This window comes from Gobio gobio (assembly GCF_949357685.1).
Source record: "Gobio gobio genome assembly, chromosome: 22".
NCBI lineage: Eukaryota > Metazoa > Chordata > Actinopteri > Cypriniformes > Gobionidae > Gobio > Gobio gobio.
The window spans coordinates 5,717,946-5,741,667 of record NC_137118.1 but is presented as its reverse complement, the minus strand read 5'-3'; the positions used below and the strand labels follow the sequence as shown (position 1 = coordinate 5,741,667).

General features: G+C 37.8%; 1 protein-coding gene across 8 annotated transcripts in view; it reads left to right on the top strand.

The window, feature by feature from the left end:
- Positions 1–6,859: 6,859 nt before the first annotated feature.
- The window catches only part of ntm (neurotrimin), a 633,991-nt gene continuing 617,128 nt past the window's right edge, over positions 6,860–23,722 (top strand). For 5 of the 8 annotated variants that reach the window (XM_079804856.1, XM_079804853.1, XM_079804861.1 and 2 more), the window contains exon 1: positions 6,967–7,184. In XM_079804856.1, the coding sequence (XP_079660982.1) occupies positions 7,124–7,184 (61 nt within the window). In that variant the 5' untranslated portion in view covers positions 6,967–7,123. Of the gene's footprint in view, positions 7,185–23,722 lie in introns of all 8 variants that reach the window. The other 3 variants (XM_079804854.1, XM_079804862.1, XM_079804858.1) reach the window with 2 other exon arrangements.

Genomic DNA, 23,722 nt, shown 5'->3' with positions numbered 1-23,722 from the left:
AATGGCCTGGTACTTGAAACATACACATCCTCTCCTACATTATAGAGTTCTTATACACTTACTCTCGTCTCTTTCATTCCTCCAAGCAGTGATCCGGTCTTATGGTCTGTTCTGTCAACAGGCGAAAGTGCAGGACAGACTCATCTGGAGAGCTGAAATTCTCAGAGCGTTCTAACATTGCAGTTTGGTTGCTGTAGATTAACTGACTCTTCCTGATCTCTGGTTATATCAAGCAACGGCTTTCCCTTGGGCAACAATACAGGGAAATGCTGTCGGTCTGCAGTGCCAGTAAGAAACCAATTTATTTGGACTGATAAGAACACAACAAGGAACCGACGCAAGGCTGAAATGAAAATCAACCAAGTTTGATTAATGTTAGGGTTAGTTATTCGAGCAAATCTCAAGCCTAAGCAGTTTAATCTTGCACTGTTTTTGCTAAACACAACACACCGAGACACAACACACTGTTACTTTTCAAAGCAATCAGACATAAAATTTTCACTCAAAACAGGTGAAAAAATTCAATAGACGTGCATTAAAGTTGGCCTCCTATATATTTTCTAAACGCATGTTATAGATTCCACACTTTAAACACTAATGGGTACAATAATTAATTGTTTTGAGTAGGGTCAACTTAAATTAAACAAATTAGTTTAATCAAATGATCTTTTATGAGTATACACTGTAAAACAATTGCTGCCTTATATGAAGTGCAATCAACTTGGATGTTTAAGTAATTTCAACTTAAATTAGTTAAATCTTGTCTAAAATTAATAAAAACGAATCAAATTAAAGCAATGTAAAAATATATGTTTTCATATAATTTTTTACAGTGTGTAGAACTTTTTTTTTGAGTTCACAAAAAAAGCTGACACATTTAAAGTTATCTGAACATTCATGGTTTTGGGTTTTAATTTAGACAAAATTACATTTAACTTGGGCTGGGATTTCTATTTCCCAGCATGCTTTGCCATGACACACGAAATGGTGTGTAAATGCTAACATTTTTTGTGCAAGATTAATGTTAAGTGGGGTATTTAGTAGTGTTTTAAGAGTTTCTGTTATGTGTTTTTTATGTGTAATGTGTTTTTAATTGGCAAGTTAGCATTTACTGAATTAGCTCGCCAAGTTTCCACTAACTAAAAATATTTAAGTCCAGATCTGAAATGTATGAATTAGCTTACTCAAATATTTCAAGTTAAGAGCAATCATACAATACATACATACAATAAAATGTATGAGTACAACATAAAAATCTGTCAGTTCTGCTCACTTAAACTTTGAATTTCTTAACTTAAAACTTTAGATGTGACTGATTGCCACACATTTTTGGAGTTTTGACAACTTATTTGGGTTTACAGTGTACTGTGAACGATTCATCCGTGCATACGTTTCATGTTTTTAAACATTTTTTTGACCCCGCAATGTTCCAAATCCTCTTGTGAAACAACAGAAGACTTCTCTAATCATGTAATCGGCTTAAATCTGTCATCTGCTTCCACTTTTGAGTGCAACGCCAATACCCAACAGCGCCCAATATCTATCTCGATATCCAATCAACAACCAATGCATAGTCCATGCCCTATATTTTTCTTTTTCGATAATCCGTCACAACATGGAAGGAAAATTCTGTCACTTCAATTTCAACCTGGCATGGAGCTGAGCCATATCTCTAGGCTCTTTTGAGTAGAGCTAGTAAACACCAACCCAGAACCCCCTAGCAACCGCATAGCAACATTCTAAAAGCGATTGAGAATACCAACTGCATAGCAACACCCTAGCGAGAATTTGCATTGTTTTGGAGCATAGTCTCCATGTTTTTGCTTAATTTATATTTGTTCCTGGCTCAAATACTAATTTACTTGTAAAAAAAAAAGTTTTGCCACTCATTCTGACCGACTCAAGCTCGTTATCAAGGTTGCAGGCAGTGTATTTGTGTCAGAGATGTCAATGAATATAATCATTTTTATGCCACGGCTTGACATACTCAGTTAAGCAGGATTGTCAAATAATCAATTTTTCCCACACACTTAATTTTCTGCCAAATGGTTTGATGTTTCGACTCTGAATTGCTTCGGGGGGTTTTATTTATTTTTTTATTCCTCGTGTGACGTAAGTGGTTTCATTGACATTGGAGATGACAAGCAGTTTCACTTCACTGAGCTGGTTAATGATTTTTCACATTCACATTCAAAGCCAAATTTAACAGCAACTCACCTGCTAAGGTCTTCAAAGAAGAACAACAGAAAGTCAATATTACATGATTCATTTATGTTCACCTTTTGAACATCAAACAGTTACAACAAAATGCAATGACCACAAAATATTTATTCGTTTCTCAACCTGTTTCTGAAGTGGTGCTCCATGCCTAAAAAAACCCCCAAAATTAATTATAGTGCTTCTCTAAAGTGGGTGCTGGCCTTTTTTAGAGTGTTTTGCTGACACGAGGAAGTGTGTGCATGTTTTTAAATTGTATTAATGGCTCTTGGAAGTAGGCCAGCATTTGTTTATTTGATTCACCAATTGGCAGTAGAAAGTCACGTAATGTTTTTAATATCCTTCTGATGTCTCTCATAGGCATCATAAAAAGTGCTTAGGAGAGACCAGGGAATGTTGAAACTTGTAACACGGTCATTTCAACCAATTAAAAATGAGCTACAGAGGTCTTTAAGTAAAAATCGATTGGAGTGAAAAAATAAAAAGGATTTAACCCCCAAAATATTTAAGTGTATAGCCTACATATTTCAGTATATGTTGTACGTTTTAGGGGACATTTACCCGTTTTTATGCATTTTGGCCTTTCATTTACAGGACAATGGCGTTTCGAGGGCATGAAAATGGGTTTCAAAGTGCAAGTATACCATTTTCGCCATTTACCAACTAGGGATGGGTGATTTCGAAACACTGCTTCCTGAAGCTTCGAAACCTTTACAAATCTTTTGTTTTGAATCAGTGGTTCGGTGCGTGTGTCAAACTGCCAAAGTCGCTTCGTTACGGCATAACTTTTTCGAACATAGACTGTAAAAAAAGATGGATGACGCCCCTCCACTATCTTCCATTGTGAAAAAATGATGCCGCCAATGTCCGAATATGGAGCTGACATCTTGCGCTGAGCCTCAGAACCCGAGTCTGCGCAGTAGAGAGCAGGAAGTGGAGCAGCAATATCAAAACCCACATTTAGTGCAGAACAACTCATTATGTCGGTGTGAAATAAACAGTTATGGAAATGAACTAAGTTAGATTAAAGCTAAAGCTCCAGTCTTCTCCCGAAAAATGTCAGTTGGTGAGTCAGTGACAACTTCGCTCAGAGAAGCTGTCAATCATGACGTCACACCCCCGTTTTTATAGCATCAAATAACTAACTAAAACCAAACTTATTTTTTAAAAACTAACTCTTGAACTTACATCAGTGTGATGAAAATCTATCTAAAATGACAGAACCCATCTCTTTTTAAATATTATTTGAGGTGTAATTTGATTGTTTAGTTTGTCTCACGTCCCACTAGAATACATGGAGGGGGCGGGGTTTATGAGCTATAAAGGGACCAACCACCTGGGGGCGATCAAGATGCTTTGACTTCACTTTTCAGGACGTGTGCGGCACGCTTGGTTTCGAAAAGTTTCAAAATTTCAATGGTTCTCCACTGGGTTGGGGGATTATCTGTGAACCCATGATTCATGCAGATTCACTGAGATCGCCCCCTAGTGGCGAACCATTGAACAAGTGTCTATGGGTTTTACCCGAACTGAGATTAGTTTTATACATTTGTGGACGTTTTAATTAGACATTAGTATACTTAAAAGGAATAATAGTAGTTAATAGTCTCTTATTGGCTGGTTTAGTTTGAGCCATCTATTGAACAAACAAAACAAGCCCTGAAAATAAATTGATAAAAGAACACATATAACACAGATACTTGATATTTACTCTTGTTAGATGATTAGTTAATTGCATTTGCAATGGGTTTTTAAAAAGGTGTTTTTATGGATGTTTGGCCCGAGTAGGCTATTTGTTGCATTTACACTGTTCTGACCAGCAGGGGTCACCAGTGTGTGGTGTATCGAACGCTTCGAAACAGTGATTGGTTGAACTGATGCAAAACTTTGAAAAGCTTTGTTTCTCCCATCACTAACTACAGGTACGTGAATTTGTGAAAACGATGATGTTATGCGCATTACATGTTCAGAAGGCGTGTAGTTTTTCATCACAAAAAGTGATATTGCCAACTACTGGCCTGGCATGCATGATACTATTTTTTTAATGGTTTTCGTGGATCCGTGTGAACGAGGATCGTTTTAAAGGTCCCCTTCTTCGCGATTCCATTGTTCAAACTTTAGTTAGTGTGTAATGTTGCTGTTAGAGCGTAAATAATACCTGTAAAATTATAAAGCTCAAAGTTCAATGCCAAGCGAGATATTTTATTTAACAGAAGTTCCCTTTCAAAGCCTACAGCGAACGGCTGGCTTGGACTACATCCTGGTACTTCCTTCTTTAATTACGTCAGTAGAGCAGTAGAACAGACTAACCTCCGCCCACAAAGAAACGCGAAAAAGGGGGCGCGGTCTTGTTGCTGTCCCACGTGGAGAAGCGGACGGTCGCGTGGAGAAAAGGAACTGTTGCGTTGAGTGTGTTTATCGCCATGTCATCGAGACGCTGATATTTTCATCCAGGAGTCAAATCACCTTTGTTTGGCTTTCCCAGGGGCGCTGTAGAGATTATTGAACGCATACATCTCTCCGTTAAGAGGCGTGACCTTTCCAACGTGCGCTAAGCTGCTGTCAAATTACAACACAGGAACCGCTTTCACGTGCGCTAAGCTGTGGTCGAATCACAGCACAGGAACCGCTTGCACAATCAGAACTCGTTACGTGTTTCTGAAGGAGGGACTTTATAGAACAAGGAAATCACCAGCCGTTTTTAGGACAGTGGAAACAGCGGTATACAGATAAGTAAATAGTGTGAAAAATACTGTGTTTTTTTACACGCGAAACATGAACACATGTTATATTGCACACTGTAAACACAATCAAAGCTTCAAAAAAACACGAAGAACGGGACCTTTAACAATGTTGTAATCTGTACACGAAAAACGTAAACTTTTCCGTTTTTAGTACTACACTCACCGGCAAAATGAATCTGCAGCAGTCAGGTGGTTCAAAAAAGAGCTCTGTAAGTTGTTTAAGTTCATTATTATTGTAATATCATGTGCTTTCAGACATGAGGTAATTTAACGCCGCCTCTCCTTTTGTGATGCTTTGCAAACTCGTTCATGTTTTTTGGAGAGCGCTCTGGGTGGGTACTGCTTTCAAAGCTAGCTTTGCTAGCCACTCCGAAATGGCCAACCCTACCCTTAATCCTCATCCTTCCCATCCCTCGTGGGTCAAAATGACCCGAAGCCCTAAAATCATACCTTTTTTTGTCCAGAAAGCTTATTTGATTTCATTTTGATAAAAATTCGATAAAAATCGATTTTTAATGCATTTTTTTTTCTTTTAATTACTAGATTTGATCAATAAATAATAAATAAATAGGTCTAATTTAAAGGGTTAGTTCACCTGAAAAGTAAAATTCTGTCATTAATTACTTACCCTCATGTCATTCGGCACCCGTAAGAAGCACCACGACGCATGCGCGAGAATATGACGTAGAGCCGCCGTTCTGACAAGCAGAGGAAGATGAAGGAACACCGGCTCTACGTCATATTCTCGCGCATGCGTCGTGGTGCTTCGTGAGTTCACGTCAGAGGACCAGACGGAAGACAAGAACTTGTTGAAAAAAGTCGTTATTTAGAATTTTTTTGCACACAAAAACTATTCTTCTCGCTTCATAAAATTATTGTAGAACCACTGTAGTGAGATGGACTTAACAATGTATTTAGTACCTTTTATGGGTCTTGAGAGAGGATTTCTGAGCCAATCGGATTTCAACAACATCGTTTTCAACGAAGATGAACAAAGGTCTTACGGCTGTCGAATGACATGAGGGTAAGTAATTAATGACGGAATTTAAATTTTTGGGTGAACTAACCCTTTAAGCACATTCTTTCAACTTAAATTCAAAATAACAATTTCATGCATAACCCTTTAAATTCAGCTCAAAATATCTTAAATTGGGAGTCTTTGCCGATCTCTGGTGGACAAAAATAATATAACATGATATTTCATGACTCTTGCCACTAGATGGCCTTATAGTTCTATATGGAGCAAATGAGCTTTTCCGCTTGGTCCTAAAGTCAGTTATCTGGAGTACATGTAGAAATTATAAAATATTTTTTATGAAGTTTACTTTTAATTTTGAGCATTTTTCTATGTATACTGAAGCATTCCTCACATTCCAGTCATTTCTGTGGGGGTCAAATTGACCCATGGGGGAAGGATTTGTTATACATTTCAAGCACAAAACTCCTGGAATCCAGTTATTTTTTTGTGCATTCTTGGTTCACGTGTCACAAAAATTCTATGATCTTGGACCACTCCGATGAACACTCACTTTTTAAATGTAAAAATAAAAGTTTTGAGTTTCACCCGAGGGAAGGATGAGTTAAACTACAGCACTCTGTGCCCTTAATCTTAATTTACACAGTTTAGGTATTGTAGATTTATAAAATACTTTAATTTGTAGCAGACATATCTGTGAATATTAAAGTTCGAGACACATGGTGCAAAAATCACTGAAACAAAATGTTAATTAATTAAGGTCCAATTTCGAGTGGGTCCAATGGGCATGCAGGAAAATTAAAACCAGTGCTAAGTAATAACTCAACAACTGGGTTATTAAACGACTAAGCAATAAAACAAACGTCCTTAGGATATGCAGCACTATTTGGAAACTAACCCAAGCACTGCACTTCAAATGCACAGTCACATTTCTTGAGCAAATGAAAACAGCAGGTTCTTGTAATCCTGTGGAAGCCTAGCCAAACAGCTCCAGCAATACCTCACTGAAGGAGGGACTTCTCAGCGCCTGCGTAGGTGAATGAGTGAGTGAGTGAGTGCCCACTTCACAGTTACTTAGAGTCTGGGACTACACTTCCACTTATTCCTCCGGATTTTCAAAATTGGTATTTGCAAGAAGGAAAACAACCACGTAGACCTCGCGCGCACTCCATCCGCTCCAGACGCCATGAAGAATCCCGTGTACTGGGTCGTCCTGACTGGAATATCCATCGCTTTCATTCAACAAGGTAAGATTCATCTTTATGTAGACTTAAATATTATCCGGAAAGTGTTTTTTTTTTGGCATGTAAACGCTTGGCTTTCATTTGGAGATTATTGTGCGCGTCTCGTGTTGGACGCGCTCGCGAATCAATGAAGACAAATGCAACTCTCTGGCGTTTTCTGCGGCTTCAAACTGTTACGATGGGCATAATTCTGTTTGGCTTTTGGTGTGTTTTCAGCATTTTAGACTGAGCACAGATGGGTTGACTTTATATTCGCGTTTGAAAGTTCTGTGAAAAGCGCACTGGATGTGATGAGAGGACGCCGTCTTTCCAAACGCGTGCACTTGTTTCACAGCTGCGTGACTGCGCAACAGCGTAATGAGTGAGTTCAGAGAGCAGCTCCCATCTTAGTTGCTGATAAACTGGTTTAAGTTGGTCGCGGATATATACTGAGTTGTGTTTAGTGAGTTAAGACGGGTTAATCTTCCGAGGGAATGACCTCGTGCTCAACATGTCCTGTCAGGAGGACGCGTTAGTTGAGACGTGCGTTGTTGTTGACGCATGATTTGATGAAGGAATGAGGCACTCATTTCATAAACGCGGGATAGTTGACTAACAAATGTGAAATCTGTCAATATTTACTCACCCTCATGTCTTTTGTGACAAAGTATACAGGAGAGAAAAGTAGGAACGACATCTTTCCAGGCAAAGATAATGAATAGGGGTGAATGTCAAGAAGATACAAATAATCATAAAATTAGTCCATATGTCTTGTATGCTATACTCGATACTTCCAAAGTCATATGACACCGAGTGTGTGATGAAGAAACCGCGAATATTCAGTCTTTATTTACTGGAAATCGTGATTTTACTCTCCATGGGACGTTCATGACATAATTTTTGATTTGCTTGAATCGAATCGGTTGATCTCGTTCAACAATCGGATTGATTCGATTTGTGAGTTTGACTCAATTTCCATTTCATAGGACCAGATTATTAATTCCCCAAAAAATCTAAATGCATTCTATAATATAAGCAATTAATAGATGCATTTATATTATTGCAAATACAAATATTGTTTTAATTTCTAATCAAATTGTTATAAATGTTCTGTTGAACATCAGACTTCTCTCTGGTCACTTAAGATGGATTTCTCCACTTAAAGTCACCATGAAATAAAGATGGATCTGAAATGAATAATTTATTTAATGGAATATTGCAGTATTACAGCGACACCTGTTCTCTGATTATATGTTGTTCTATTAGAGGTCGGCCCATGTGAAGATTGTACTATTAAATGCATTAAAAATGTACTTGAGTATGTTTTTAGTACAATACAAATATACTATAGTGAATTTAATACATTTAATATTACGTCTTTTTCACCTGGGGGGGAATGCAGTGAAATAAATTCTGGGCTGAATCCGAAAATGTTCAGGATGCACTTGGCCAGAAGCAGAAAATAAATAGTCAATCAATAATCAATCAAACATATTTAATAATCAACACAGTCACTCAAATAGCTAAAACCGAGTTGTATAAGCATTTAAATTGTACATAAGGCTGTTTTATTTAAAATGTTTAATAACAGAGTTGTTTCTACTCCTGTTTGTTGGTGAACTATAGGCATTTAAATAACAATTTATACAAAAATGCTTAAAATAATGAAGATTTCACTAACAGGTTAAGTTAAAATATAATTAATATGTAATACAGTGTATACATTTAGCAAAATGCTCCTGTCTAGAGTTATTTTTCTAGCTAACTAATGAGTTTATGGATAGCTTTCTTGAGGTAAATGTTATGTTAAGTAAATGTTACGTATTGCCTTAAAGCTGTTTTTATAGACGTCTTTCTCCGGTTGAAACACTGAGCGATTACATGAGACAGGATTCATTTCGGTAAGTTGTAATGTATCTTTCAACATACTATAACAGCATAAGGGAAGAAAGAGGCGGGAACCGGCGAACAGTAAACCTAGCTTTAATCACAAAATCAACATAAACAACAAAACGAATGTAAAGTGTCAGCTCCTCACGGACGACTGCCTTTATAAACTAAAACAAAACAACAACAAGTCCCAGGCCTGGGGTCCGTTCTTCGTACGTCGCTTAATACATCTGAGATGATTTGACAGATCCATGATCTTTTAATCGTGATAACTGATCTCTGGCTAATTTGGTTCTTCAAACGAATTCACGGATTGGATTAAAATATCTGGATTGAGTTATCCGAGATTACTGCACGTTATTGTGTTCCCTGAAGCGGGCAGATGCATCGATACTCGAAACCAGCAATTGGCCGGCGTCAAGACAGCATCACAACAACGTAATGTCATCATATAATTAAAAAGCCACCTGGCAAAAAACGTGACAAATTCTGTAATTTTTTTTTTAATATTCTTGTAAAAAAAAAAACAAATAAAAGAAAAAAACAATGAATTTCTGGACCTTTATAAGGAAACAGTCAAGCAACCAAAACATCATAAAAGTTATAAAAGATATAGTATATGAAATGTCCATGATTCCCAATGATTTATATCCACGATTTTATAGCATTTGTACACCCTTTACATTTTTATTTCAATGTTGTAAATGGCAATTCATTTAATTTTTAATTCATTCAGCAGATTTGAAGCATATTTGTTACGTGACAGCATTAATTTAAGTTTCTTAAAGGGATAGTTCACCCAAAAATTAAAATTAGCTCATGATTTACTCACCCTCAAGTCATCCGAGGTGTATGACATTCTTCTTTCTTTCTTTGAATTATATTAAAAATGTTCTGGCTAATGCAAGCATTATAATAGCAGTAGTAGTTGCTCTGTTTTTGAAGTCCTTAAAAATGCATCTCTCCATCAAATAACGTGCTCCACTTGGCTCCGGGGTGTTAATAAAGGCCTTCTGAAGCGAATCGATGTGTTTGTGTAAGAAAAATATCCATATTTGAAAATGTATTTAATTTTTTTCTATGGCTCTGCATCAGCCGTCCCGCGCCTTCACTTCCGGAGAATAAGGTTAAAACACATGCAAAATACCAGCATGATCATAGATATATACATAGATTCCTCATTAGTGCCTGCACGGATCGGTCGAATGAGGCATCTACGTATATATATCTTTGATCGCGCCAGTATTTTGACCTTATTCGCCGGAAGTTTTGGCACTGGAAATACTAGATGACATTCGTCTGATAAGAGGTAAAAAAATTACATAAATACTGTAGGGTTTCTCGCAGAAATTGATCGTTTAGTGTCTTAAGACATCAATGTGTCGCCACGAGCCGAATGGTTTAATAAGGATTCGTATGTCTATGTGTTTTTACTCTCATAGCTCTCATATTCTAAACTATCCCCATTGACATGCATTATACGACTATCACACTGCAACGGTTGGAGTTAAAAATCTTCATTTGTGTTCTACTGAAGAAACAAAGACCCGTACATCTTGGATGCCCTGGGGGTAAGCAGATAGACATAAACATTTAGTCTTTGGGTGAACTATCCCTTTAAGGGTCAAGATCAAGTTATCTGCATCTCTTGCGTTGCGTCAAGCCATCCCATAATATCCGTCACCACTGAAATGAATGCGTGGCTCAGATTAACTGTACGTGTGTAAGACTTCAATAAAATGATAAAGTAATTATTCTATCAAAAATAAATCTCTCAATCAAGTAGCTGTGTTTATTGTATAATACACAACATTATCATATTATTTCCAAATAAATTTTTATATTATTATTGTTATTATTTAAAAGTATTATTGCCCCTGGTTCAGTAAGAAACTCTTGTAATAAAGTAGCAGTTATTGGGACAAATTTTAAAGTATCAACGGCGCTTAAAAAAATGCAAGCTAATCTTGTAAAATGTGAAATGTGACATGAAATAAGCTGCTCCCCAGCAGGTTTAAGCTTCCGGACCTGTTGCTATGACAGCAAGTTCAGGATGAGCTTCGAAGAACCAAACAATCCAAGATCATGCCAAATAGTCAGCAATCAAATCCTGCTAACTGGGTTAGCGAGGTACGGAAAACGGACCCGTGGTCCTCTCTCGTCTTTCTCTGTCGTCACTCCTCCTGTTATCCTTCCGGAGCTCCTCCACGGGACTCGAGACCAGTGTGGCGCGCAGGTGACACTCATTAGCATGCGTTAACTCGCTGACAAATCCAGTGAGAAGCGCTTGATTTCAGCGAAGAGCACCAATGTCTCTAATTTAAACTAGTTTAAACGCACTGGCTAACATGGGAAATGTGCCATGAAAGATCCAGTTAGAAGGCTTTTCGATCAACAAATCACCATACCATGTATTTACTGTAGTAACACTAACTGCACCATGGTATTGTCGCAGAAATGTGGGATATCAAATTTTATTATATTATTAATGTAGTAAATGTATTAAAGGAGTAATGGAATATAAATCTTTTTTTTTCGTTATTAAGTTACAGCACTTGTGCATTTGTATTTATAGTATACTAAATAAATGTAATGTATTTCGGCTACTGTTTTTCATACAAATTCCATACAAACCTTATGGTTGCATTTTACCATGGTAGTGAGGTGCTATATGATTTGTTTTACCTTGGTGGTTATTATGATCTTAATGGATGATGCTATGGATCAGGGGTTTTCAAACTTTATGACGCTAAGGACCTCCAAATATGATGAACCTTTATGGGGGACCCCCTTCCTGAAATCCATCTATTCAGAGTGAGAGAGAGCGAGGGTACAACCTAGTGACCCATGATAAAGGGGGCTATAGTGAGAAACTCACAAGAAAGATATAAAGCAAATATACATATGTATACGGCAAGAAACGAGAGAAACATTTAGAATGTTCGGTAGACTTTATCCATTTTTGCTTTGTCTTTTTATTCTCTGACATTTTCTGGGGACCCCTTAGAACCTTCTGGAGGACCCCTGCTATGGATGACCAATGGTTAATTTGAATAAAAGGAGAGTCTTAAAGGGATAGTTCACCCAAAAAATGAAAATTAGCCCATGATTTACTCACCCTCAAGTAGGGATGAAACGGTATGGAAATTTGACATCACGATTATAGTGACCCAAATTATCACGGTTATCAATATTATCACGGTTTTCTTCAAATGAGATGAAAGTGTTCAAAAGAACAGATGCACACACTTAAAACATTTCAACAAGTTTTATATTTGAAAATCAACAAACAACAAATAACTAAAGCAGCTCTATGCACTTTTTTAAGCTAGATTCTATTCTGTGGGATTTCCTTCCTTATAATGGCCGTCGTCAATAGCAACGCATAACGCATAAATAATAATTTGTCATAAATATAATCTCTAATATTATCTCTGTAAATATATTCAAGCAATATTCTCATCAGTGTTGCATTTAAATCTAGCTAGCATACTATTTTGTGTAAGAGCCCAAACAGTATCCTAGTGAAATAATGCATATCCATATTTCCATATGATTTGACAGTTTATTTTATTAAATATCAAAATATGTGCATCATACCTGACACCTAGATGATCACTTTACAGTCAGTTTTATGACTGTCATTCTCTTCAAATGCTATTGAAGTTTAAAACGTGTATAACGTTACCAATGTTGTATGTAACTTTAGAGACGGTCCCTAAATTCGCCAGCGTTATGCCAGTCATATCAGATGCGCTGTGATTCTGCTGTGTTTGTTTGAAACCATTTTCGCTGCTGAAATAGAACAGAAACAGTCATCCACTGTATGATGAGTGAATCTCTTGCGTACATCGCACGTTTATCTCTGCTTTGAGAGCAGATTTCAGCGTGAGAGCGGCGCGCGCTCTGAACTAAACTCAGCTAATCTGAACGCCTCTGATTATGAGACATTGCTTTCATAATAGAAACACGTGTAAGTGGTTATAATGCGCAACGCGATTATAACAGATGGCTTTTGAGAAGACTATAATAAGATTAACCGCCAGAGTGGCTAGTGTGCAGCCGAAATAACGTTACACCCGCAAATGGTGGTTAATGTCAAGCCCTGATTATTATCCCTTAAATGTCACCCTAGTCTTGCCTGAATTTGTTCGTTCGCTTCACGTTATTTCCCAGACGTAGTTTTGGTATTGAGGTCAAAGTCCACTTGCCTTGCGTTCGTAGTTTTGAAGTGTTTTCCCGACTCTCTTCTGGCATGTTCTGCAGACAGGGTGACCATCTGCGATTAAGTTTCCCTCAGGACTTTTAAAAAAGCCAAAATATGACAACGCCTCAGATTTGGTCCTTTTAGAGGCTGAACAATCCCCCGAGTGCTGTCACTGCCTTCTGCCATTTCTTCTCATTCAAAAAACAGGTGCGCTGCGCCTGCACCAGACTGACGCTGACAGGACAAGATTTACGGCGAGTTTTCACAATCGTGATAATCACACGCGGTTTTAATGATAATTAAATTTTATACGATATTACTAACCGTCACTAAATTTTATCGTGGTTTATCGTGAAACCGGTAATCGTTTCATCCCTACCCTCAAGTCATCTGAGGTGTATATGACATTCTTCTTTCAGACGAATAAAATCTGAGTTATTAAAAATGTTCTGGCTAATCCAAGCTTTATAATAGCAGTAATAGTTGCTCTGTTTTTGAAGTCAATAAAAAATGCATCTGTCCGTCAAATAACGTGCTCCACGCGGTTCCGGGGTGTTAATAAAGGCCTTCTGAAGCGAATCGATGCGTTTGTGTAAGAAAAATATCCATATTTAAAAATGTATTTCATTTTTTTCTATGGCTCTGCATCGGCCGTCCCCGCGCCATCACTTCCGGCGAATAAGGTCAAAATACATGCAAAATACCGGCATGATCATAGATATATAGGCTACATAGATTCCTCATTAGTGCCTGCGCGGATCGGTCGAATGAGGCATCTACGTATATATATCTTTGATCGCACCAGTATTTTGACCTTATTCGCCGGAAGTTATGGCGCTGGAAATACTAGATGACATTTGTCTGATAAGAGGTAAAAAAAAAAGCAATAAATCTAGCAGAAACTGATCGTTTTGTGTCTTAAGACATCAATGTGTCGCCACGAGCCGCATGGTTTAATAAGGATTCGTATGTCTATGTGTTTTTACTCTCATTGCTCTCATACTCTAAAATATCCCCATTGACATGCATTATACGACCATCACACTGCAGTTGGAGTTAAAAATCTTCATTTGTGTTCTACTGAAGAAACAAAGACACCTACATCTTGGATGCCCTGGGGGTAAGCAGATAAATATAAAAAATGTGTTTTTGGGTGAACTATCCCTTTAACTCAAACACTCAGAATATGTACATTTGATTTTGTTACAATTTTTATAGATGTTACTGATTTTGTTAATGAACATAAATCATCCCAACTCAAGCTACTGCTATGGTCAAATGTGCATTTCTAGTCAAAACATGTAATATTATTAGCAGCTTGCATTGCAAACTGTGATGCGTGCCATCAAAGTCAGGCAACACAAACCCGGTTTGTGATTTGAAACAATATCACCCGTTAGAGCATGCAGAAACTGAGAAATTAAATATTCTATTAAGATATTTATTTTAAGGAAAAAAGACAAAAGTGTAAAGAATTCAAAAATGTTTTGAATGTTCTACCTTTGTGAGATTTGTGAATTGCTCACCTGTTTGACTAGTTCTGAAAAAAAAAAGCAACAGCAACTAAGAGCTGGTTTCTATGACCTTCACTCAGCACTCAGGAGCAAAAAAATTTATAAATATTAATTTTATTACCACTTCAGCCCTAGTGCCCTATTTTAACGATCTGAGCATATGGTCTGAAGCACATGGCGCAGGTGCACTTGGGGCATGTCCGAATCCACTTTTGCAAGTTTAATGATGGAGAAAATGGCCGGCGCGAGGTGTATGGTCCAAAAGGGTTGTATCTAGTCTCTTAATGAGTCATGGGTGTGTTTTGGCCGTAACGTGCAATAAACCAATCAGAGTCTCATCTCCCATTCCCTTTAAAAGCCAGTTGCGCTCGGACCATGGCGGATTCACTATTTGGAGGAATTTGTGAGCAGAAAGACTGAACGCTTCTCTAGAGAGGAATCCTTTTATTTTTAATATTTCAAAATGTTTGTGTGCTGCTGCGTGTCCCTGTGTGTGTAATAAGCAGAGTGTATGCGCGTTGTGGACCCACTTATAGGTGCATATTACTAACACACCCTTTAAATAACACAAAAAATACTGAGCCATTGACTTTAGACAAGGTTTTGTTGGTCAATAGCGCAGTCGTTTTCAGTTCCTCAAAATAGCAACGTGCCAACAATGCGCCTGAACACACCTGGTTTTAAACAACGCGGCGCTGGATGTGAAAATGATAACTGCATCGGGCTGAAACTAGCTAAAAATACTTGCGTCGTGCTAGGCATCACACTGTATGATAGTTGGGTGTATGATAGGGCCTCATTTTCTCACATCTTCAGTCACCATTTTCTGTAATTGTATGAAAAAACAGTGACAAGCACAACCTTAATTTTACTTCTTAGCATTCAACAGAAGAAAGAAAATCAATGGAATGGACACGAGGGTGAGTAAATCATGACAGGATTTTAATTTGTAGGTGAACTATCCCTTTAATATTGATTAACCCTTCAAAATGTAAGTCTCAGACATGGTATAATGCCTTGTACATGGTGTTGTGATTGTCTTTTTTTCTTTTTCAAACACAAGTGGTGACTTTAAGGTTAAATCAGAATCGAAAATGTGGCAAGTACTCTGGTTCTCAAGTGCTCCACATGCTCAGAATCTGACCGTGACATGTCCCTCTTCAAAAAATTGTATGTATCTTAAGCAAATATACATACTTGTCCTTATAGCCCCCACTGTCTACACAATCAGCTTCCACTAGTGTAGAATTAGACTTGTGTTTAATGGAGGTTGTCAGGGGTTAAGAGTGGTTTTAGGATAGAGGGAGGGAGAGAGAGAGGAGATGTCATTGGTTGCCAGTAAGTTGCCAGGAAGCTACAGACTCCCCTGCAGTGCTCAAGCCAACATCCCCCCAGGCCTGAACTGTCCATTGAACCCCCAGTCACTTTTCTAACTCTCTCTCAGCCAAGGCAGGAATTATATGTCATTAAATTGAAATTTGGTGCCACAGCTGTGGTCCAGCTTCACACGGAGAGAATGGAGTACAGTGATTTAATGGAGAGAACTTCCCTTTGAAATAGACTTTTGGATCATTGCTCAAAAAGAGCTCAACTCAAGAAGTTTAATCGGGGGTTGACAGCGGAGCATGAGGCATCTTTACAGTAAAAATAGAATCTGCAATAGTTGTAACATCCAGAAATGAACGCCTTGGGCGATGTATTAAATATTCACAATATATTTGAGATTATTTCACTGACTATATGAAATTAAACAACATGAGCATCATGGAGGATAGTGCCTTAACATATAGCAGTCCAATCAAGTGAGTCAAAAAAGAGAAATTGTTAACTTGCGTCCAGATTTGCTTCACACTATTTGTAGGTAAATGCGGTTTCTTTTACCATTTATTGTTATATTTGCACAAATAAAAGAAAATGATTCAATATAATTCCATCATTAGTGATTTTTGTGCAAATATTCATAGGTAATTTACCATTTTTTAAATCTGTTAATCTGCTTGGCAATAAAAGCTATTCGGTTCAAGTGGTTCTTATCATTGACAAAATAAAAACACTCTGCTCTGAAATGACTTAAAAATGCTTCAAATTTTTCCGATATATTCATTTCAGCCCAAATTAGTACCATTTGACTATTTCAATCCTTGCTCTTAATGTTAATATGACCTGATCTTTAGTCTGAAGATGCCTTTTATTAAGATATCAAATGCAGCTTCATCTTTCCAAAGTGACACCGTCCCGCTGAGTCTCGGCATGATGTGTTATTACGCAAATTAGCCCCATTAGGTGTTGATGACGACAGAAAGCAAGTGGCACCAGTATCAGCATAAGATGTAAAATTATCCCATTGCTAATTTGATCAAAAGGACGAGAGGGCTCGCACATTTTCTCAAGTGAAATGCTACTGTGTGTCGCAATTATATTGACGTAGCCTTTACGACCACAATTACTTCTCAGTTTGTTGTGCCTTTCATTCCAATTACTTGGAGGGATTGTGATTTTTAGTGTTTACTGAAATGCGTTTTCCTTAATAAGAGCACAAAACGACTCATTCCAGCAAACTAATTCAGAAATCCCCACATCTGCAGGGAGTCCTGTGACTAAAATGATGTATGATGAATATGATATTTTTTGTGTGTATATGGTGTTGAAGTGTACAGTGGTTTTGTGTCAAAAGTTTTAAATCCAATTTCCCATCTGTTTTGGCTTTTTTGTCTGTGTAAATTCATGCCTAAAAATTGAGTTGGCAGTGTCTAGTAAGTAGCTTTAGAGATAATCTCTGAACCCTCTGACTTTTCTATAAGCATCAAGCCAGCTTGTTTATTCCATAAACAATCGGGAATGGTACAAAATAGCCTTCGTATATGATGCAAACAGCGAGTGATCCTAGTGTTCCCGTGCAGCACTGTTCATTAAACATCTGCCGCAGTGACGTGAGAAGATTCTGTCAGACACTGTGCTCATTCACAAAAGCCGTTGAAGAGAAGTTCAGCATTGTGTCCAGTGTGATTCTGTGAAGTATGAATGACCTATAGTGGTTTAGATTAGGATTTGGTGCAGTGAACATCCATAGATGGGGCTATTCATGGGTTGTCACGTCTGAAGAATGCAGCTTTCATAAGTTGGCAGCCCAATACCGCTGTTTCTATGTAACCAGCATGTCAAACAAAATGCAATTGGAAGACTTTAGACATTTCAAATATTAACTTAGAAACATTTAAGGGATTGTTCAAAGCCGTGAGCACTTTAAGAATCCTGGAAGAAGCTGCATTTTCTGACATATATGTACGTCTTAGAACTCAAACCTGAACCATTTTGGACACTGTGTATGTGACATTAATGTTTCTTTCATGCTTCTGGAGACCCACTCTCCTGAAGCTAATAATAAGTCATGTTTTAGGCCGTGCTGTTACACTTTCAAAATGGCACACGGCTGGAACATGCATGATCTTTCTCTTGAAGCATTAATGAACCTGTCAAACTCGTCTCTTCTACACTCACGAGAGGCAAACATCCCACTTCTCAGTCTTATTAGTGTGATTATAGCGACTTCATTGGCGGAGGTCATGATCACGAATGGCTTGAAACATAAAATATGAGAGATGTCAGATCTTTACCATTTCTCCACATAAAATTGTGTCATTTAAAGGGATAGTTCACCCAAAAATGAAAATTCTGTCATTTACTCACCCTCAAGTTGTTCCAAACCTGTATGAGTTTCTTTGTTCTGCTAAACATAAAGGAAGATATTTTGAAGATTGTTTGTTACCAAGCAGAGAGAGCAACCATTGACTACCATAGTAGGGAAACAAAATACTATGGTAGTCAATAGTTGCTCTCTCTGCTTTGTTACAAACATTCTTCAAAATATCTTCCTTTATGTATAGCAGAACAAAGAAACTCATACAGGTTTGGAACAACTTGAGGGTGAGTAAATGATGACAGAATTTACATTTTTGGGTGAACTATCCCTTTAAAACTATCTATAGCACAAAAAAATATATAAAAATGTGCTTTCATATTCAGTAATGCTGTATACATAATTGCAACTTTGTATACTAAATCCCTCCAAGTTTTGTTTAAAGCCAAAATCTGTAATTTTTCACCGCTAGAGGTCGCTTTTTCAAAACAAAGGTGTAGCTTGATGACGCCTGGATTTCGCAGAGCTTTTATTCTGCCACAGACGAGCACTTCCGCTCATGTGTATGTGGGCTAACGCAGCGCTGTTTTATCATATTAGATACATCTGAGTGTGTTGAAAGTTGTGTTATAATGCTACTCTGCGCATTCGCTCGGCGGCTACTATGAGACACTTGTTCACACTGCAGTGAGCTTGATCGATATTTGGCGGTAAATCATGAAAACCAGCTGTAAATGATAAGACTAACTGTGTTGAGCTGTAGAACAATGATTAGTTTTCTGTCCATGAAGGATCCAAACTTGCTCACCTGTCTAATAATACACATAATATATTAAAGCGTCTTTGGTGTGTCCATGGTTTCTACAAAATAAAACCGGTAAGGTGGGTAAGATGTCATTGATAGGCGACACACAGACATGGTCCGTGTCCTGGGCTGCGTTCAGCCCCGACAAAATGTTGCAAATCGTTTTTAAACGGAAATGGTGGTGTGTCCTGTTCTGATTACGCAAGAGTTGCATCTTTGGCCGCTGAGAAGGCCTTTTTGAAGATTTTTCGGAGCCTGATGAAATCTTTATAAATACTTGTTTAATTCTGCAAAATATGCTCAATGTGACAGTCACTGCCCTTGCCATCCAGAATAAAAGAGAACATCCCAATCGAGTGAAGGGATTTGTGTAAACTGTGGTTCCCTTTTTTTCCCCAACATTTGCCTCGCATTTAAAGGGTTAGTTCACCCAAAAATGAAAATTCTGTCATTAATTACTCACCCTCATGTCGTTGGACACCCGTAAGACCTCCGTTCATATTCGGAACACAAATGAAGATATTTTAGTTGAAAGCTGATGGCTGAGAAAGGCTTCAGACAGGCCTCCATTGGCATTCAGTACATTCACACTTCCAAGATCCATGAAAGGCACTTAAAACGTTGTTACAAAGTCCATCTCACCACAGTGGCTCTACAATAATCTTACGATGCGACGACAATAGTTTTTGTGTGCAAAAAAAAATCAAAATAACACCTTTATCCAACTTGTTCTCGACTTCCGTGTATGCCTCCACGACGCATGCGCGAGAATATGACGCAGATCCGGCGTTTGGACATATAACCCAGTAGCGATTTGTTTACGAGCAGAGGAAGACGCGCGTGTCTAAGCTGTTGGATTCTACTATGATCGTGCTTTAGGTCTCGGCGTAGTGCTCAAAATGGGGCTTAAGTGTGCATTTCATGGATTCCCGAACACCGGCGCTACGTCATATTCTCGCGCATGCGTCGTGGAGGCATACACGGAAGTCGAGAACAAGTTGGAAAAAGGTGTTATTTAGATTTTTTTTTGCGCACAAAAACTATTGTCGTCGCATTGTAAGATTATTGTAGAGCCACTGTGGTGAGATGGACTTTGTAACGACGTTTTAAGTGCCTTTCATGGATCTTGGAAGTGTGAATGTACTGAATGCCAATGGAGGCCTATCTGAAGCCTTTCTCAGCCATCAGCTTTCAACTAAAATATCTTCATTTGTGTTCCGAATATGAACGGAGTTCTTACGGGTTTCCAACGACATGAGGGTGAGTAATTAATGACAGAATTTTCATTTTTGGGTGAACTAACCCTTTAAGGATGAAAAGACAAACATGTCTTCTAATATCTTCAATTGTTGCGTATACGGAGCTGCAGCGGACACATTTGTAAACGACTTTACTTGGACCCATTGTGCGAGCTGTCTCTTTAATACTGCATGGTTTATATACATGTTGCTGCTGATTGGGCTGACATTTTTGACACACCCACCAAACAAGAGAAAACGTATCTCAGACCCGTTGCACACCGTTTCCAGGAAACATGTCGTTCAACCCGGAAACCGTAGCAAAACGTTGCGCACCGGTTTGAGCTTGAACGTGCCCCTGGGTAAAATTGCTTATTTCTCTGGATTTAAACATTCTTGGTAACGTTTGGGATAATGTAAGTAAGTACACAAGTCAACTAAATATATAACATTGTTCTAGTGGTTATTGGATGTTTTAATCCAAAAATCGTACATATTGTGCCTTTTAAAATAGATATTAATCATATTAAGCACATTCTTCTTAGGATTTACAAAAAAAAGGAAAGGAAAAATCTGATTTTTTTTTTTTCTCTGTGAGAGCCACTTACGTCAGTCAAGAAGAATTCTTGCACCAAAAACAATCAGAATTAAATTTTACCTGACCAATTACCACACTCTTCCTGAAAATTAGCCCATGATTTACTCACCCTCAAGTCATCCAAGGTGTATACGATTTTATTCGTCTGAAAGAAGAATGTCAGAGTTATATTAAAAATGTTCTGGCTAATCCAAGCATTATAATGGCAGTATTAGTTGCTCTGTTTTTGAAGGCCATAAAAAAATGCATCTGTCCGTCAAATAACGTGCTCCACGCGGCTCTGGGGTGTTAATAAAGGCCTTCTGAAGCAAATCGATGCGTTTGTGTAAGAAAAATATCCATATTTATTTCATTTTTTTTCTATGGCTCTGCATCAGCCGTCCCCGCGTCATTACTTCCGGCGAATAAGGTCAAAATACAAGCCGCAATCATAGAAATATACATAGATTCCTCATTAGTGCCTGCGCGGATCGGTCGAATGAGGCATCTACGTTTATATATCTTTGATCAAGCCAGTATTTTGACCTTATTCGCTGGAAGTTATGACGCTGGGAATACTAGATGACATTCGTCTGATAAGAGGTAAAAAAATAACATAAATACTGTTGGGTTTCTCGCAGAAACCAATCGTTTCGTGTCTTAAGACATCAATGTGTCACCACGAGCCGCATGGTTTATTAAGGATTCGTATGTCTGTGTTTTTACTCTCATACTCTAAAATATCCCCATTGACATGCATTATACGACTATCACACTGCAACGGTTGGAGTTAAAAATCTTCATTTGTGTTCTACGGAAGAAACAAAGACCCCTACATCTTCGGTGCCCTGTGGGTAAGCAGATAAACATAAACATTTCATTTTTGGGTGAACTATCCCTTTAAAAATGATGATTTTTGTTGCTGTGCCTTTAAGACTTCTGAGTAAATGCCTTTTAACATTTTAGTGGTTTCGTATAGTTGCCATTAATCCTTAAATAATGACCTCTTTACAAAGCGTGCATTGTGGTATTATGTGATGTTGAATAATTATGTTAACAATAGCAATGATTTTGATGGCAATATAAAATTAAGCATTTTTATTCCTAAAGAGCATATCATTACACTAAGTCGTGAGTATGTTAACGCAAATATTTTAATAGCCTGTCTTAAACATAATTAGCAAAAACAGCATTTGATTCGTTTCTGTTAATTAGGCCAAACTAAAATGCTGGGTTAAACACAACCCAAGTTGGGTTGAAATGGACTAACCCAGCAATTGGGTTGTTTTAACCCAAATTGGGTTAAATGTTTAAAACAACCCATTCGCTGGGTTAGTCCATTTTCAACCCAACTTGGGTTGTTTTTAACCTAGCATTTTTTTATAGTGTGTGTTTTAAATCAATTGAAAACTCTGATTCAGCAATTTATTTCTCAAGAACGTTCATGAGAAATATGAATTACATTGCAGTACATTTCCATAGGTCAACTCATTTTTTGTAATAGTTTGAAATGAGATTTTTTTTCCCAGTGAAATGACTCCTACTTCTGCTAGTGGTGTTGAAGATCTGTGTTGTGGTGTTCTCCATCTAACAGATGGTGGATAGTGATTGAGCAGCACATGTTGAGACTATAATCCCTGTGTTTTTGATTAGTATGTGGCGTCTATAAGGAGTGAAGAGGTAGAGTAAAGCCTGGACATTTCAATTAGAGCTATCAGGGATTGTGCCGTTACCCCGCAAAAACCCTGATTAAAAAAGCTCTGCTAATCTATCAGAGTGCTGCTACTCAGCTTTTAAGGAATAATGGGCGGTACTTGTCAATACAGAAGTCTTCCAACTGAAAATGGCATATTTTGGATCAATCAGTCTTTCAGTTGAAGCCAAAAAGACTTTGTGTAGAGTTAGGAATCCAGCAAGCAGTCATTTTTAAAATTATTTAATCATAATTCCTAAACATCCACCTGGAGGTTCGCTTTCAAAGGTTCTTGCAAGTACTCCGTCAAAATCTTATGACTTTCTTTGAGTAAAATCTAATGTATGTGAGATGGAATGAAAAGAAGCAACAAGCATTTAAGACTGAAATTATGGTTGACTCAGCATTCATCGAATAGCTTTCCGGCGCGACTTTTGCTTTGCTCGTTGAATTTCATGGAGGCTTATGGAAATCTTGTTATAATTTAATGTTAAATGCTTGAGTGGAAATCTTAATGGCCTTTTTGGGTCACTGTTGAAATGGAATTTTCTCATTAATCATAGGCTCTTTGTTATCTGTGTTTTTTTTTTCCCCTCTTACAGCTACTTCACTTATGTTCTGTGCCAAATTTCTTCCTCACACCCACATTGCGATTTTAAAGAAACCTTCTCCCTCTTGAATGAAATGACGCATTGATCAAACTCAATCTAGTATACAAAGTCATGTACATCATGACATGAATTTGCAACAGATCTAGGGAATTAGAGATGGCGTTTTATGCGGGGGAATGGGATGCTGAATTCCCTGGTTGTTCTGCTTGTGTTTCTGTTTCATTTGCCATTAGCATTGGAAATGAGTAATTTTCACAGGCTATCAAATCAGAATAACCTCTTAAGCAAGCTATGGAAACATCCATTCCCTTGAGAAGTTGTGTTATGAGTGGACCCTGTGTGGCTCAACAACTTGCCAGAGGTTGGAGGAATTCATCTCGTTGAAATCGA